The following is a 19,365-nucleotide window of genomic DNA, read 5'->3' as shown; positions in this document are numbered from 1 at the left end:
TTGGTCAATGACATGAGACAAAGTATATGTGAACTGCTGTATGAAAAGTGAATTTACTCTGTAAATCTTCACCCAAATCCTAATAAAAAAAAAAAAAAAGTGATTCTCTGTAGGTCAGAATCTCAAAGATGACCCAGAGGTAGAAAAACAGACAAGCAATCTGAAGGTGAAAAGAATAGGAAACACTCCACTGCATAAGATTTTGTTGCAGTTCCTCAGAAACGAAGAATCAAAACTACTGTTAAAGGCTAATCTCAAATAACTATTTAATTTTTACTTTGTGTCTCTCTTAGTTCAAAAATTATCTTAAAATATATAATAAATATAAAAGTAAGAATGATGAATTTTGTTTAACTTTTCTATAATGAAATGCATTTTAAGCCTCTTGTTTCTTTCAAATAATACTCAACATGTTATCTTCCATTTCAATTCTGAATGCCGTTCCCACTAATGCAAAAACCTGTTCCCAGTAGCCTGTTTTGAACAGCTATTTTCTGCCTTGTTTGAAACAAGTAGATATGATATATCTTTCAAGAGCAATGAGGAAAATTGTGAATGAGAGTTAAAACTGAACAGCAGAGTAAATGATACATAAATCATGTCATTTGCCAAATAATGAAGTTTTGTGTGTGGGATAGACACTCTGCTGGGGGATATGATATTCTTGATAATATATTTCATCAAATCAGAAAACTTTTTATGTATTGTTTATTTACCTGTAATCAAAACAAAGTACAAATACACATTTTTCGCAAAAATTCTATTAACCATTCAAAGCCTTTCAATAAAATACTTACCAGAATTGAATTATCACTCATTAATACCACTTGATACCAAGAAAATTTATTTACAATTTTCAAAACTAAATATTGCAAGATCAAATGAGTTCATTTTTATGTGTAAACAAATTTACCTCTAATGCAAAGCCATATTGCTCTAGTTCTGCATAGATGCGTCCACGATTAATGAAGGTATTTAACATTACAGTTTCTCCAGCATCAAGAAGAAGCACAACACTGTAATCTGTTAATGCCTAAAAATAAATTAATCACTTGCAACCTAGATTTAAATCTTTAGCATCTTACTTCATTATGTCCCAAAGAGGATCCCATAGTTAGTTCTTTCATTTGACTTATAATTTATGCTCAAAATAAGGGCTTCCTTAGCTAAATATTATGGACAATGATATTTTTAAATAAGTGACACATTTTAATTGCATTTCACATGCTATTTGTGAATCCCCAATATTTTCATTTGTGTATGGGCTGACTCACTAAACTCACTGCTGTCAAGTGGGATCCGACTCATAGCAACCCCTCCTTGGCTTTCCAAGGCAGTTCACTAAAGAAGTAGATTGCCCAATCTTCTTCCGAGGAGTGGCTGGTGGGTTTGAACCTCCAGCCTTCTGGTTAGCAGTATGGGCTGAATAGGGGGATTAAAAACCCTCACTCAGTAGTTTCATCAATTGGCTGATAACATTAAAGCAAACCAATTGCTATCATTTGAAATTTCTTTTTAGTATTTTGTTGTTTTCCTCACTAAAATGAATGCTCAATGGGGGCAGATATTATCCATTTTGTTCACCATTGTAGGGCCAGTAATAAGTGCCATGCCTACACATACCATTCAATAAATTCTTACTGAATGAATGAATGATGAGTCAGTAAGAAAATGAGTCTTAATAAAACTAACAAAAACGTTAGAAAATTACTTTAAAATATTTTGATAAGTACACTCATTATTTTAAATCTATTAGTCTCAGCTGAGAAGTAATCAATTCAGATCTTTCTCCATTATTTTACATTTTTGTTGTTGTTATTATTCACTGAATAAACAAGTTTTTACTGACTATCTATCTGCACCAAGTACTAGAAGTATCCCAAATTTTGGTTGGGAGTAAATATCTTAAATCATTTGCCTACTGCATATTTTATCCAAACAAACCATATGGTTTGATAATATATGGTACAAGTAAGTATATGCCTGAAGTAGATGCTAACTGAAAATGACAAATCAATAGTATTTTACTATTTTCATATTTTTCTTCTAGTATTTCACGATTGAACACTCAAGAGTCTCAAAGAGTTGTGAATTAAAGATCCTATATGGATATTGTGCATAACTACAAATAAGTATTGCAGGGGTGCAAAAATAATGAGCAATAGTTGTTTGGGAAAAAAAAAAAAAAACCTAGATCGTTAGCCTAAAAGTTGTCTAAATTTTTCCTTCACAGAATCACAGAATGTAAAACCTGTAAGATACCTTACAGATCCACTAACCCATTGTCACCAAGTTGATTCCACTATGGGGCTAGGTAGCCCCATGTGTGACATCAGAGGGAACAGACACGGGGAATGATTAAGAGGATGATGGGTCTGGGAGTTGGCCCATCCTCGTTTTGTATCATGTCTCTGCTGTTACTAACTTTAAGATCTTAAGAAAATAACTTAAGCCTAAACTTCATCTTTCTCACCAGCAAAACTGGAATAGTAAAAATTCATTATATTTTTGTAAGGGTCTACTTAAAAATATTTTAATTGCATGTTAGTAAAGCATTTAGCCAAGAGTCTGTCACATAATATACCCTGAATAAGTGGTTACTGTTGCTATTTTTATTAGTATTGAGTGATAGGACCCCAAATCACCTTTTCTTGGTTTTTGTGAAACCTTATGTTAGAAGAATGCCTAAGTGCTTTTTCTGCAAAAGGACATTTTGTTCTCCCTGCCTATTGATGGCAGGAATGCTGAGAAAGAGGTGAAGGTAGACAAAAAGAGGAGGGGACATTGGTATCTAGTGTCCAGGGAACATGCGGGAGGTCAGATGGTTTTACAAAGCCAACTAAAGGCTGTGTTAACCCAGAAGCAAACAAGCCTGAGAACAATGCAGGTCTCTAGATCCCTCTGTGACTTGAATGATCTTTCTAACCTCTCCCTGCTTCTATTTCCTCATCTATTAAACAAGCAGTTGGATGAAATTCTTTTGAGTTCCTGGCAGCTCTGAAATCACCAATATTTCATTACTCTACTTTGGTCCCACTATATTGAAGTAGTTTTGTGTTTTTTTATTAATGAAGCATTAGCTCCTTTCCATATTTGAGATACCAAAAATGGGAGTCATCTCCGCCTCCACTGACAGTCCATTGTTTGCAGCTTTAGCTACTCAAAAAATGCAGGAGCTGGGATGGGGAGAGAGTTCTCAAAGATACCTGCTGCTGTTTAGTCACACTGATAAATGATGCTTTAATTATCTCTAAGCATCTTAACAATGCCTTTCTTTAAAAAAAAAAAAAAAAAAAAAAGTTATTCATTTGTCAATATTTCTGCAAGAAATCTGATAGTCTTGTTACCAGAAAGGTAGAAACAATGTTTCTTAATTTCTTCCCTTCCATAGCTTGTAAATCTCTAAAATTCTGAATGTTTTAAACATATTTATCTGTCCAAGTTTCGAGGAGATTGGAGAGTGTGTTCTCAGAGGAAACGAGAGGTGAGGAAAATGTCTCGGAAAAGAACGCTCCATTTACTGTGGAAGTGAGGTAGAAAGCAGGCAGAGACACATGATAACAAGGAAAGAGAAGCAAGGAGGTGAAGACACAGGCCACCTGCCTCTGTCAGAAGAAACCAGATTGAAAAGGACTAAACCAGCAAGGGGGAGAGGCAGAAGAGGAGAGCATCAGAAAATGTAAAAGAGGCTTGAGCAGGTAGAAGCTTAATAAAGACAAACGGGGAAAAGGTTTGCTGCAGTCATCAGGCATTCAAAACGCACCAGCAAGTTCTGGCAACTGGTCCCCTGAGCTGCAAACCGTCACTCAAAGCTTCCTGCTGTGTCTGTACTCTGGGCATTGTAAGAAAAATACCTCCAGGAATTGCTCTAGCTAGTGGTGACATTTTGAAACAACAGTATTTTTAGTGATCACTGCTTTAAAATTCTTTTCACAGCATATCAATAGAAATATTTATTCAAATGAGTATTAATGATATTTTAATTTATATTTGCTTCTAAATGCTTAAATAAGCACTGCAGAATGAAATTTTCATTTGACTTGTTGCAGAGATTATACAATAAAATTTGGTGAACACTAACAAAGAAATCAAATATTCTTTGAAATGGTTCTTTAATTTCTCAAGACTATTTTGTATTTCCACAGTAGTTATTTTTCAAAATTATAACATAAGTAATGAGAAAATATTTTGCACATAACTTTAATATAAACCCATTCAAACATAATGATGCAAATCAGTAAAATATATTGTTTAAATAATAAAAATTCTATAAACATATCGTTTATTAAAATGGCAATCTTACCATTTGAAGTTCATTTATTTTGGTGTAACATATTGCTCTGTTATAAAATGCTATGTAACTGTTTCTGTCCATGTTGATAGCTATTGTTAAATCTGTAATCGCCAGCTTATATGCCTACAAAGAAAAAAACAATTAGACAAAAAGGGCAAATCATAATGGACTGAAATTTAATTTTAAAATAAATTCTAGATTCTACCAGAGTTTTTAGAACACTCATTTAACCAGTCTGTGTATCACCTGTAAATTAAGACAACCAAGCTAGTCTTTCATACTTAATTAAGAGCATATGTTAGCAGGAATTATTATACCTTCTTTTATCTGAGAATAAAATAAAAAATATTAAAAAAACTTTAACTTAGAGCATTATTATCAATGTTGCTAGGTGGCAAGGAAAGAATTAGCTTCCTTATGGGTCAAAGAGAAGCAAGCCAAGTTCATCCAATAATCAACCACCAGCACTTACTTCTTGTGTCACTCATGGTGTCATATCATATCATTGTAATGTTTTCTACCCACGTTCTCTTTTGCTTCTCTTTGATTCTTCTCTGATACCTTATATCATCCATTTATATAGATAGTAATTTTCATGGCATTAACATGTAATGCAAGGTCTTACTTTTGCTTTAAGGTATTATTTGCAAAATATTTCATATGAAATAGCTACAAAGGAAGGTCAGAAAAGGAAAGTAGGGAGAAACAAAGTATTCCTGGCAATATCACATGTCAATAGTGCTGCTCACATACTGTATGATCCAATAATTCCCATTTAAGGAGTAATCATAAACTCAAGCAATGATTTTGTACCCAGTTGTATAAAACTGTATTATTTTAAATAGCTAAATAGTAAAAAACTGAAAACAACCCAAATGTCCAAAAATAAGGTAGTTATAAATGTATCATGGTAAGTTATTATGCAAGTCTTTGAAAATTGTATTTTAAAATATTAAAAACAGAACAAAACACAAAATTATATAAGCAGCATAATACCAATTCTAGAACATACATATCACAAATTATCAGGAAAAAGAAATACTAAATGCAAATAAACAAAATGTCTTCAAGAATTACCATTTGATAGTGTGGTAATAAATAATTTTAATTTCCTTTATTCTTTTCTATATGTTCCAAATTCTCTGTCATGGATACATACTACGTTCTTAAAAATAAATATTACTTAAAATGTGCATGTGACTATTTTGTGAAAAATTATGACTTGAAATCTCTTTTGAAGCATTATCATGGTGTAAAGGGTTCTCTGTAGCTCTGTCCTTCATTCCTTGTACCACGGTGATTCTCCTACCTCCCAGAGCAAAAGGCAGTGATGATTTGCATCCCGAGAACTTGTTTAGTCTAAAATCTCCCTTAGCAAGTCAAGAAATGGCCTTACCTTGTTGTAATATTTCAGAACACCTCTGTAAATGTACGCTCGTACACTCTCTGGATAAATTTTAATGGCCTCATTGCAATTCAAGATTGCTTTGGAGTATCTGCCTTTCAAACCATAGTAAGCCACTCGGCTTAAATATGCCTTTTCAGAAAAAGAAAGGAGGAAAGCAGGAGGGATGTTTTAGTAACAGCATCAATTTTATCAAAATCGATGGTACTTGAACAAATCTATGCCATCCAAAGATCATATAAAATACTTTCTCCACTCGCCTTTATTTTAAAAAAGTCAAAGCACACAGAATTGAAAGAATAATGCAATGATCCCATATATTCATCACCAAGATTTAATGATTTTTAGTATTTTGCCATATTTGTTTTATTTATTGTTTTTACTGAAAATAAGTTGTAGACATCATAACACTTCACCCCAAATTCTTCAGCATGTAGCTCTTATAAAGAAAGACATTCTCCTAGATAAACACAATACCATTATATAGCTAAGATAATGAACAGTAATTCCCCAAATTAATATTAAGTCCATATTTACATTTCCCCAATTATGAACAATAAAGGTATTTCATGTTGTTGTTAGATGTCATCAAATGGTTCTGACTCATGGTGACCCTATGGACAACAGAACAGAACACCCCCAGGGTCCGGCACTATCCTCACAATCACTGCTTGAGCCCACTGTTGCAGCCACTGTATCAGCTCAGCTCATTGAAGGCTTGGCCTTTTTTTCTGACTCTCTACTTTACCAAACATGATGTGCTTCTCCAGGGACTGGTTCCTCCTGATAACATATCCAAAATACCTGAGCCAAAATCTTGCCACCCTCACTTCCAAGAAGCATTCTGGCTTCACTATGTCCAAGACAGATTTGTTCGTTCTTTCGGACAATCCATGGTATATTCAGTATTCTTCTCTAACACCATAATTCAAATGCATCATTTCTTCTTTGGTCTTCCTACCCATTGTCTACTTTTTGTGTGCGTATGAGGCAATTGAAAATACCATGGCTTTGGTCAGGGGCACCTTAGTCCTCAAACTGACATCTTTACTTTTCAACACTAATTTAAAGAGGTCCTTTGCAACAGATTTGTCCAATGCAATAAGTTGTTTGATTTCTTAACTACTCTTTCCATGGGCACTGATTGTGGATCCAAGTGAAATGAAAGCCTAGATAACTTCAATATTTTTGCCATTTATAATAATGTTGCTTATTATTCCTGTGGTTTGTTTTCTTTATATTGCTGTGGTGTGGTGCATAATGAAGGCTATATAGTCTTTGATCTTCATCAGTAAGTGTTTCATAGACTTTTAAAATCAGTATCCAATCAAGCTTTATCTATTGAATGTTGTGTTGTCTCTATAGTCTCTTGATTAAGAAGAATAAATATGATGGCATAATAAGAAGTAAATAAAATTAATAACAGTATAAAATTGCAATTATTCCTAACCAAAAAACCAAAGTCACTGCCATCGAGTCAACCCCATCTCATAGTGACCACCACTGGGTTTCCAAGGCTGCAAATCTTTACAGAAGCCTCAACTATCTCCCATAGAGAGCTGGTGGATTCAAACCACTGACATTTTGGTTAGCATCAAATGCCTTAACCACTATACCACCAGAGCTCCTTATAATTATTAATAGAAATACTAAATACTAATAATATTTATATACATCACAGCTCACAAAGCAGTTTTATATAATTTCCTGTTTTAAATATTTAAATTCCCTGTTTCAAATAATTTCTTGTTGAAAACCATCCATTTACTTCAGAGGGGAAATACAGATATCTGGATTATCAAAATACAGTTGTTTGAAAGGTAGATAAAAGTAACCACTTGTTACTATCTAATAGCAATGGTATATAGTTCAATCATTTTAGCCAAGTTAACACACTCTCCATTTCACTGATATTGTTCATTTAAGTACCTGGTAATGCTTTGGATTGAGGGTAATTGCACGATTAAAATCCAGGATTGAGTTATCTTTGTGAAGTTTTACTTTACAAAGTCCTCGTTGATAAAAGCCTTCTGCAAAATCAGGATTTACTTTGACAGCTTTTGTAAAAGAATCAAAAGCCTAGAAGAGTACATCATTAAAAAGCAAACCATTTGGTGAGCAGAATACATTATTTTGAAGTGTTCATAAGTTATAGTATATAACAATTTTTTAAAAGTTTTCATTCTATAATTTGGTCATTTTAAATGCATTGCTCCCTGTGATACATGGAGCAAACCAAAGTAATATTTACTAACAGATCAGGTTTATTATAATAATTTACTGCCCCCCTTATTCCCAGACTAATGTCTACATAATCCATGTTGTTAGTTATAATACTTTCGGATGTAATTTTAACCATTATTCTTTAGCTGTGTTTCTTAGAAAAAAATCAGAACCAACATACTCATTTTCCATGAGGATCCAAGAACTATAACAAATTCATAATTAAAAAATTTCAGAACAATGGAATGCCAAAATTTTCCCAATATTGTAAAGAAAAGCTGACTTTGTTCTAGTTGTCCAAAAGGAATAAAAACATCGAACGATGTGTAACTTTTCTTATATTCTCTGGATTTCTTAACGGAATAACTAATCAAGTGCAACTCTTTTTCAAAGTTATGGATATGTAAGTTTTTGTTGGTTTTTTCTTTTTGCCGTCGAGTTGGACTGGACTCATAGTGACCTCTCCTTGGGTTTCCAAGGCATTATCATTACAGAAGTAGATTGCCCAACCTTCCTTCTGAGTTTAGAGCACTGAATTAAATGTAAAGATTGAAATGATGTGTCTCCATGTGTTTATGTACTGAGATGGAACTATAAAATGTCCAATATTAGCCATTGGATGATGTTAATTATTTTACAGAGCTCTGGTAGCATAGTGGCTAAGGCACTTGACTGCTAACCAGAAGGCTGGTGGTTCAAACCCACCAGCCACTCCTCGGAAGGAAGTTGGCACAATCTACTTCTGTGGTTATACTGCCTTGGAAACCCAAGGAGGGGTCGCTATGAGTCGGGTCTGACTTGACAGTGCATAACAACTACAACAATACCATATCATTGCTAATTTTGAAGTTAAAAATTGTGTAAAATGACCAGACTGGATAATACACATAATAATTGAATCAAGTGGTTTTCAGTGAAATTGACCATCTTAATAACCAGTTTCAATCTGATTTGAGTTGTTGCTCAATTCCCTATTCAATAAGAGAAGCCGATTTTTTCCATTTATTTCACATTACATTGAAACAGTCAATGTAAAGTACTTACTGATTTGATAATAAACTAATATTAATGTGATGAAATTATTTTGTAATAATGTTTTCTACAATTAGGTTTATTATTTTGGTTGGAAACACAATCTTCAGCACATTGTAATAAACAAGCAACAAAGCAATAGCATCAAGATGTTGATTAAAAGAAACAATGTACTAGGAATTGCAGTGTGCAGACTGACTGTAATAATTCAATACTACATAACATTGCTAGCATTAAAGCAAGCGTTGGATTAGTGACTGTATAGATAGCCTTCTGAAACAGAGTTGAATGTGAACAGTGTCTCAAATTATAAATGGCCGGTGCTCTTAAATATACAAAATACCGTTTGTAAATTGCCTTCTTCCATGTAACAAAGGCCCAAATGATACAGACAGTCCGCTGAAGCTTCTACAGCAGTTGGTCCTTTGTCAGAATGAGCAAAGACATCTAATGCCTTCTTAAATGTTTTCACTGCTTCCTACAGTGATAAAAAGAAAGGAAGGTTGAAATTTCTTTCTAATATCAATTCAGCACAATACCCTTAAATGTTAGTAGGAACTCTGAGCACACAGCCCCACCTCATTTCACCTGACGACATGCAGACCTCAGAAGATCTCAGATCCAGGGAGTCCCTGGATTATGAATGAGGTTCATTTCTAAATCTGTCTTTAAGTTGAATTTGTATGTAAGTTGCAACAGTTAGGTAAAGCTTTATCTAATGTTAGTCAATCAAATGTTTATCTTGATATGTACTATCTAGTGTACCTTTCTATGCATAAGAAAAAGAGAAAAGAAATATTTCCAGATACACTGGTACTGGACATTCTGAATCAGACAATCATGTGTTCTACTAGGCTGGAAATGACAAATTGAAGAGGAATGCCATTGCATTCATGATCAAAGGAACATTTCAATATCTTTCCTTAAGTATGGTGCTGTCACTGATAGGATAATGTCAACACAACAACAAAGAAGACCAGTTAATGCACTACTACTATTAAAATTTATCCACCAAACACTAAAGTCAAAAATGAAGAAACTGAAGATTTTTACCAATTTCTGCAATCTGAAATTGACCAAATACACAATCAGGATGTATTAATGATTACTGGTGATTGGAATGTGACACTGGAACAAAGAAGAAGCATCAGGAGTTTGAAAATATGGCCTTGGTGAAAGAATGACACAGGAGAAGGAGACCACATGATAGAATTTTGCAAGACCAATGACTTATTCATTGCAAACACCTTTTTTCAACAATATAAATGGTGACTATGCATGTGCACATCACCAGATGTAATACACAGGAATCAAAATGACTATATCTGTGGAAAGAGCTGATGAAGGTGCTCAATATCATCAGTCAGAACAAGGCCAGGAGCTGATTGTGGAACAGATCATCAATTGCTCATATTCAAGTTGAAGTTGAAGCTCAAGAAAATTAGAACAACTCCATGAGAGCCAAAATATGGCCTTGATTATAAACCAAACACAAACTAAACACACTGCTGTCGAGTTGGATCTGACTCATAGCTACCCCTTCTTGGTTTTCCGAGGTTGTATCACTATGGAAGTAGATTGCCCGACCTTCCTTCCAGACCCTGATTATATCCCACTAGAATTTAGAAATAATCTATCTGAAGAATAGATTTGACACATTGAACACTAATGACTGAAGACCAGACAAGTTGTGAGATGACATCAAGAACATCATACATGAAGAAAGCAAAAGGTCATTAAAAAATGCAGGAAAGGAAGAAAAGACCAACACAGATGTAGGAAGAGACTCTGAAAATTGCTCTTGAAAGGAGAGCAGCTAAAGTGAATGGAAGAAAGGATGAAATAAAAGATCTGAACAGAAGATTTCAATGGAGCTCAAGAACAAAGTAAAGTTTATAATGAAATATACAAAGATCTGGAATTAGAAAACCAAAAGAGAAGAACATGCTCACCATTTCTCAATCCAAAAGAACTGAAGAACAAATTTAAGCCTTGACTTGAGATAGTGAAGGACTCTGGGCAAAATATTGCATGATGCAAGAAACATCAAAAGAAGATAGAAGGAATACACAGAGGCACTGTACCAAAAAAAAATTGGTTGATATTCAGTCATTTTAGGAGGTAGAACATGATCAAAAACCAATGGTATTGAAGGAAGAAGTCCAAGCTGCACTGAAGGAATTGGCCAAAAACAAGTCTCCAGCAACTGACAGAATACCCACTGAGTTATTCAACAAATGGATGCATCATTGCAGGAGCTTACTTGTTTATGCCAAGATTTGGAAGACAGCTACCTGACCAACTGACTAGAAGAGATCCATATTTATGCCTATTCCAAAGAAAGGTTATCCAATAGAATGTGGAAATTATGGAATAATACCACATGCAAGTACAATTTTGCTGAAGATAATTTTAAAAACAGTTGCAGCAATATACTGACAGGGAACTGCCAGAAATTCAAGCTGGATTATGAAGAGAGTGTGGAATGAGGGATATCATTGCTGATATTGGATCTTGGCTGAAAGCAGAGAATAAAAGAAAAATGATTATCTGTGTTTTATTGACTATGCAAAGGCATTCCATTATGTAGATCATAACAAACTATGAATAACATTGTGAAAATATGAATTCCAGAACACTTAACTGTATTCATGAGGAACCTATATAGAGACCAAGAGGTGATCATTCAAACAGAACAAAGGCATATGGAGTGGTTTAAAATCAGGAAAGATGTGTGTCAGTATTGTATCCTTTAACCACACTTACTCAATCTGTATGCTGAACAAATAATCTGAGGAGCTGGACTATATGAAGAAGAATGAGGCATCAGGATTGGAGGAAGACTCATTAACAACTTACAATATGCAGAAGACACAATCTTCTTTGCTGAAAGTGAAGAAGAGTTCAAGGACTTAGTGATGAAGATCAAAGACTATAGACTTCAGCATGGATTGCACCTCAACATAAGGAAAACAAAAATCCTCACAACTGGACCAATAAGCAACATCACAATAAATAGTGAAAAGATTGAAGTTGTCAAAGACTTCATTTTACTTGGATTCACAATCAATGCCCATGGAAGCAGCAGTCAAGAAATCAGAAGATGAATTGCACTGGGCAAATCTGCTGCAAAAGATCTCTTGGAAGTGTTAAAGAGAAAAGAAGTTGCTTTGAAGACTAAGGTATGCCTGACCCACGCCATGGTATTTTCAATAGCCTCTTATACATGTGAAAGTTGGACAATGAGTAAGGAAGACCAAAGCAGAGCTGATGTTTTGTTGTGGTGTTGGTAAAGAATACTGAAAATACTATAGACTGCTAGAAGAACAAAAAATCCGTCTTAAATAATGTACACCTTGAATGCTCCTTAGAATGCTCCTTAGAAGATAGCGAGATGTTGTCCCATGTATTTGGGCCATGATGCCAGAAAAGACCAATCCCTGGAGAAAGTTATCATGCTTGGTAAAGTAGAGGGTCAGTAAAAAAAGGGGAAGACCCCCAATGAGATGGACTGAGACAGTGGCTGGAATGATGAGTTCAAGCACAGCAAAGACTGAAAAGATGGTACAAGACCAGGCAGTGTTTTGTTGTGATGTACATAGGATTGCTATGAGTCAGAACTGAGTCAGTGACACCTAACAACAAGCAAAATGAAAAAAATAAAATTCAAGTTTGCAAATAGAAATGCAATTTGATAATTAACAAATCACCGTACAAAACCAAACTCATCCCACTGCCATCGGGTCAATTCTGACTCCTAGAGACCCTATAGGATAGAGTAGAACTGTCCCTTAGGATTTCCAAGTCTATAAATCTTTACAGAAGCAAACTGCCTCATCTTTTTTCTGCTGAGGAGCTGGTGAGTTTGAACTGCTGATCTTTTGGTTAACAGCCAAATCCTTTAACCACTCTGCCACCAGAGCTTCTTCAATCACTGCATATGTCTTTATAAAAAGCTATAAATGCTTATTGCTGTTAACCAATATTCTTAATTGTATTAAATGCCCAGAGACACAATGAGATTTAATTTGGATATGCTAAGTATCCTTTCTTGCTTCCCCTTAGCAGCTAATCCATGTTTAGAAGCCACGTCAGTATCTATTCTCCTGTTAGCACTTGACTGCTAACCAGAAGGCTGGCGGTTCAAACCCACCAGCCATTCCTTAGAAGGAAGGTGGGGCAATCTACTTCCATAGTGATACAGCCTTGGAAACCCAAGGAGGGGTCGCTATGAGTCAGGTCCGACTCGATGGTACATAACAACAACAACAGTTCTCACTTGCAGCACGTGGTCTTGCCATAGAGAAAACAGGTCATGATCTTAATTTCCCTTATTTTTACTTTTCAATATATCTGCATCTTTACTCAGTTTCACCCTTTTTCAGTCCTGTCTTTGAATGGTTTCCTTTCTTTTCTTTTTCTGAGCTTCTTCCTCAGCCTGTTTTCTTTACCTCACCTCCTTCTATCCCACCTGAGCTCAATCTGTTATTTCCTTCCTGTTCTAAGTCATTGCCCCTCACTGGCTCCTTGAATTCATAAATCTACTCACACCGTCTGTCTTATTTAAACTTAACAAATCCTCACTTCTCCCACTAGCTGATGTCCCATCTTATTGTCCTTCACTACTCTTAAGAATTTCCTCAGAGAGATTGGTAGGGCGTATAGGTTCGCACTGCCATTGAGTTGGATCTGACTCATAGTGACCCCTCCTTGGGTTTCCGAGGCAGTATCACTATGGAAGTAGATAGCCCCATCTTCCTTCCAAGGACTGGCTAGTGGGTTTGAACCACCAGCCTTCTGGTTAGCAGTTAGCCTTAGGCATTATGCTACCAGAGCTCCTAGGCATATTTATATTCTGGAACCAGCACAGTGAGTTCAGTGTGTAAAAAAGTTTAGAGGAGTGACACCTTGTTGCTTTAATTTGATAAAATAAAAATATGTTCTGACATAGAATAAGGACCATGTTGTTGTCAGGTGCCATCAAGTTAGTTCCAAGTCATAGCAACTCTATGTACAAGAGAACAAAACACTGCTCAGTCATGGGCCTTCCTCACAATCATTGCTATGTTTGAGCTCACTGTTGCCACAACTGTGTAAATTCATAGCATTGAGGGTCCTCCTCTTTTTTGCTCACACTCTACCAAGTATGATGTCTTCATGTCTTCCTCCAGGGATTGGCCCTTCCTGATAACATGTCCAAAGTATGTAAGCCAAAGTCTTGCCATCCTTGTTTCTAAGGAACATTCTGGCTGTACTTCTTCCAAGATGGATGTGTTCATTCTCCTGGCAGACCATGGTATATTCAATATTCTTTGACAACACCATAACTGATGCATTCAAATGCATCAATTCTCCTTCATTCTTCCTTATTCATTGTCCACCTTTTGCATGCATATGAGGTGACTGAAAATACCATGGCTTGGGTCAGGTGCACCTTAGTCCTTAAAGTGACATCTTTACTTTATAACATTATCTATATACCAGCAATTCCACTCCTATGAGCATATCCTGGAAAACTACTCCACATGTTACTAGAAGTCATAAAAACTAATATTTTGATCAGCCATATTCTTAGAAGCTAACAAAACAAATGGAAACAACTCAGATTATAACATAAGAATACATTAATAAACAGTATAATTTAGTTTTGTAAAAAGGATTTAAACAGCCAGACGAAGAACAATATATCAATTCCAACAAGATTTAAGTAAACGTTATTCAAAGGACTTTTCACCTTGTTTCTCTTGGCCTTCATTTGGGCTTTTGCTAATAGAGCATACATGGTTATCTCAGGCTTACTCACAGTGATATTGTGTAAGACCTGAATGGCTTTGTCGTGGTTTTCACAAAATGAATAAATGAGTGCTTGCTGTATAGGACTCAACTCAATGAGACCTAAAAGAAAAGGGAAAGTTTCTCAATGTCTTGTGGCATCTTTGCCAGTTAGCTAGGATTTAGAATATAGTTATTTTAAGGAAATCAAGCAATTTAAAAATATTCCTATATAAAATTGATTAACAAATCAATATTATACCAAATTATTTATACAATATTATACAAAAATCTATTTGCTACCAGAAAACAATAAGACATCTCATAAACAAGTAAAATTGTAAGCATTATTTTCTTGAATAATGTCTCTTAAAAATTCACTGTTATGAATCATTATTTTACTAATTGGTTATGCACATATGAAATAGAAGTTTTAAAGTTTCCAAATCTAACTTTGACTTTTACACGCATCTTTCGTACTATCTGCTGTTGTTCTTAGTTGTCATTGAGGCAGCCCTGACTCTCGGCAACTCCATGCACAACTGAAGTAAACTCTGCCAGGTTTGTGCCGTCCTCGTGACTGGTTGCAGATGGAACCTTTGTGGCCCATAACATTTTCACTGGCTAATTTTTAGATGTAGATTTCCAGGCCTGTCTTCCTAGTCCTTCTTAGTGTAGTAGCTCTGCCAAAACCTATTCGGCATCATATCAAAATGCAAACCTCCACTGAGAGAAAGATGGCAGTGGTACGTGAAGTGCATTGGGCAGGAATCAAACGCAGGCATCCCACATGGAACATAAGAATTCTGCCACGGAACTACATTGCTTCCCCTTACTGTCTATACAGAGCTACTGAGAACAGAGTAAGAATTTTACGGAGGAATTTCTTTTTAACTTAAGACAATTATAATATTTGCATTAATTATATTTACCTTTGTCCATTTCTGCTACTTGATAAATTGTGAATTTTGCAAGATCAAATTGTTTCATTTTAAGAAGATATTGTCCCCTGGAAGAAATAATAGCTTTCTGATTCCAAACAGTTAAAATAATTCCTCTAAAATAAAATTTCTTGTACAGGGGCTTTGTTTCAACAATTCCATGGTAAGTTTGTTCTGACATAAGTCAAATATCTCTTTTTTTTCTTTTTACTTTTCATTATCATTGCGTTTTATTTTAATTAACTTTATAAATCCAGTCTTTGCCTTTGGGGGTTGGAAACATTACATATAAACTTACAGATATATTTTAACACATACATACACAAAAAGTACACAAACCACCAAAAAAAAAAAAAGCATGGTCATAAGTGTAGTTGGTTATAATCTGAACACATCGTAAGTTGAAATTGGGAACTAGTTGTAAATAGTTACTTAAAATGTTACTATTATAATATAATCATTAATACATACATATGTATGTACACAAAAACAATGTGAAGATTACAGACATATTATATAGTATAGATCAATTAGTATGGAGATGTGAGAAAAAACAGTTAAGAAAATGTGATATAGAAGGAAAAATATTCAAATACTTTTTTTGCAATTGCCTTATCTAAAATGTTACATTGTCACTGAGAAATTATTAAAAGATACACAAAGTTTAACAGACAAAAAAGGGACATATTTACATAAACAGCCAAAATATAGCTCAAGAATTAAAAGACATAATCAGAAAATATTGTTCTATACCATTTTCCCAAGTCTATAAATCCTTAGAGGTTGTAACTTTTTTTTTTTTTTAATGACTCATAACTAGCAGAGTCCCTTTATAGCAAGCTCTAAGTATTGCATTTGAAATATCATTAAATGTGTCATTTTTCCCACTGAATTAACTGAGGATTATGTTTTAATTCCTTGAGAGTTTATCTTTTTTGTAGACACAGTCAAAAGAACTATGTAAATTTTTCACATTACTCTCATGAGATATGTGCCAACTATAAAACTAGTAACCAGAAGACTGGAGGTTCAAACCCACCAGCCACTCCTCGGAAGGAAGGTTGGGCAACCTACTTCCGTAGTGATACTGCCCAGAAACCCAAGGAGGAGTCACTATGAGCCAGGTCTGACTCAATGGCAAACAATAACAACAGGCTTCAAGTTATTTAAACACTGCACAGTTATGCTTTGATGCAGGAAGAGAGTAAAGGAAAATCCTTGGCTATCTTATATAATAAATTATCTTCAAGTTTAGCAAAAATGATAACTACGTCTGGCTTGCTGATTTCGAGATTGCAACTGCCGGGAGATTACGTATAAAATGAGTAGACTAGGGAAATCAAAGATCTCAATTATTTAATTAGAGAATTAAAGATCTCAGCAATTAACTCAGATGTGAAGTTATCCCAAGAAGAATTCTATTCTTATGCTCATACCTTATTATATATAATTGGATTCCATCTGGCTGAAGATGGATAGCACAAGATAAATCTCTTATAGAGTTCTTCAATTTATGCAACTGTTGAATAATAAAAAGAAACTTAGCTCCTAATAATTCTGATTGTTTCCTTTATGATACACATCCCCTCCTACCCTTCACTACAGAAATTTTGTAGCAAAATCTCTCAATACAAGTTTTTTTTTAAAAAATCAATAACATAAATAGGATAACAAGAAATAGAAAAAAAAATTCAAAGTCTTTCTAACTATCTTTAATTTTGAAGAATGGTGACACATACCTACAAAATATTTAACTTTACATAGATGTGATTGTTGAGGGGAGGGCAGCAGTTATGCATTTCTATGTTTTTTGTTTGTTTGTTTGTTTGGCTTTCCAGTCTTTCTCCATCAATCATATAACCCTCTTTACCAAGCTTTACCATATAAATAAACTAGCATGTAAAGGAGAGTAAAATAAAAGGTAGAAGTAAATTCCATTTAAAACTAAGTGAGAAAATGCATGCTTGCATCAAAATAAATGAGTAAATGAATCAATTGATGGAACAATATTCTAGGATGAAAAAGAGATGTGTTTAGCACCAATACGTAATAAAAATTAAACATTGTTTCTTTCCGTAATATTGGCCACATATCTGGTTTGTACAAATTTAGGACAAAAAGCAACTACCATTGAGGGTATCATAAAAGAAGGGCTATTAGACCACAGCAAAATCAACCTGGGACAATCAACTGCTCTTATTATGATAATGGCATGATGATGCAAACAAGAGAATGCACAAAATTAATTTGTGCATGGAAGTAGGCAGTGCCTGTTGCAATGGTGCAAACTGTTTGAAGAAGATAGTGGGCGGAGTCAAAAGAGGGACCCCAAAACGAAGGTATTTGAGATTTATGTAAGTAAATTTGAAAAATTCTGTGAAAATTTAGGCCTTATAATTTTCCACGTGCCCTTCCCATGTCTAATTAATAAGGCATCTAGTCACATGTCTGCATATAACTACTAACTATAGATATCTATGCACTGAGGAAACCTTGAGCTGAGAAGACATGGAAACTCTAATCTTCACAAACTGCCCTGGGATTAGGCACTACATGCTCATACGTTAGATTAGTGTGTATTCTTCTATATACATTCACAGGGTTTGATTGGTAATTGTTTTATTTATATGGGATCATATTGTACACACTTTACATTCTTTTTTAAATCTTAATTTTCTTACTCAACAATGTCTCATGGCGATGTCTCCAATCCAGCTGACATAGCTCTCTAATTTATTCTTTGCATTAAATCCTTATTTCCTGGTGCAAATGCACCACAGTCTATTCAGTCATTACTGTGCAGAGGTAGGGTAGGGTGGAACACAGGGTCAAATAGGGGCTATGCAGAGCTTTATAGGAGATTCTAGGGTAGAAGACAAATGTGACCTGGGAGGGTTTATTGAGAATGACAGAGACCTCTGGATACAAAGAACATAATGAGAATTTTCCTGATGGACTCAAGGTGGTTGCAAGGCTGTGGATATGGGCCCCTCGGTATGGCTAAGTGTCTGAGGCTCCCTGTTGAACCCAGTGTATAAAAGGAAAGAAGTATGTATTAGTCCCATTCAAAGTCCTTACCCTTCTGATGATGGAGGTAGAAAACCCAGGGTGAGTTTAATTATCATCAGGGAAAGTTTGCTCTTAACCCCTATTGGGGAAGGAAATGCTTGCACATGTGGTTCTGTTGCTGTTGATGAAGCCATCTAGGAAAGCTGGGAGTTCCTCTGAGCATGCATATAAATGAAAGCACCAGCATGATAGCAGGTATATGGACATATATTCAAAGTCTTATTATCCTGAGAGGTAAAAACCTCTGCACAGTAATGAATGAATAAATTTTGGTGCATTTCTAAAAACTCTTTCATTGTGTTTCTGGAAATTCTGCCCATAATTGGCAAAAATTCTCTCCGCAATCTTTTCTCTCAATGTTTCTTTCATCTTTATTCTTGGCTGAAAGTTGGCTTTCTCCTGAGCTGCTCCTGCTCTCAGTAGTGACTGTTTTTCCTCTTACATTCCTCAAACTATGAAACTTGGAAGTGAAATAAGGTTCTTCCTTTCCTTGTTCCCGTTCGCTCCTTCTAAACCTCCTTAAAAAAAATCCAGTCTCAAGGAAAGAGACCTCGGATAAGCAAAGCACTACTGAAGAAGAAAAACAAAGTAGGAGGTCTCACATTGCCGGATCTCAAAACCTACTATAC

General features: G+C 35.0%; 1 protein-coding gene across 1 annotated transcript in view; it reads right to left on the bottom strand.

Moving 5' to 3' along the window:
• Nucleotides 1-19,365, bottom strand: part of TTC6 (tetratricopeptide repeat domain 6) — a 285,618-nt gene that overhangs the window by 53,329 nt on the left and 212,924 nt on the right. Inside the window, exons 17-24 of the mRNA XM_007938570.2 lie at nt 17,104-17,186; nt 15,659-15,735; nt 14,689-14,849; nt 9,298-9,432; nt 7,629-7,778; nt 5,691-5,831; nt 4,304-4,417; nt 914-1,033 (exon numbers count right to left, since the gene is read on the bottom strand). Of these exons, the coding sequence (XP_007936761.2) occupies nt 914-1,033; nt 4,304-4,417; nt 5,691-5,831; nt 7,629-7,778; nt 9,298-9,432; nt 14,689-14,849; nt 15,659-15,735; nt 17,104-17,186 (981 nt within the window). The remainder of the gene's footprint in view (nt 1-913; nt 1,034-4,303; nt 4,418-5,690; nt 5,832-7,628; nt 7,779-9,297; nt 9,433-14,688; nt 14,850-15,658; nt 15,736-17,103; nt 17,187-19,365) is intronic.

Source organism: Orycteropus afer, unplaced genomic scaffold, assembly GCF_000298275.1.
Source record: "Orycteropus afer afer isolate SDZICR_OR568_19922 unplaced genomic scaffold, OryAfe1.0 scaffold00051, whole genome shotgun sequence".
Lineage (NCBI taxonomy): Eukaryota > Metazoa > Chordata > Mammalia > Tubulidentata > Orycteropodidae > Orycteropus > Orycteropus afer.
This window is presented reverse-complemented; position numbering and strand designations above follow the sequence as displayed.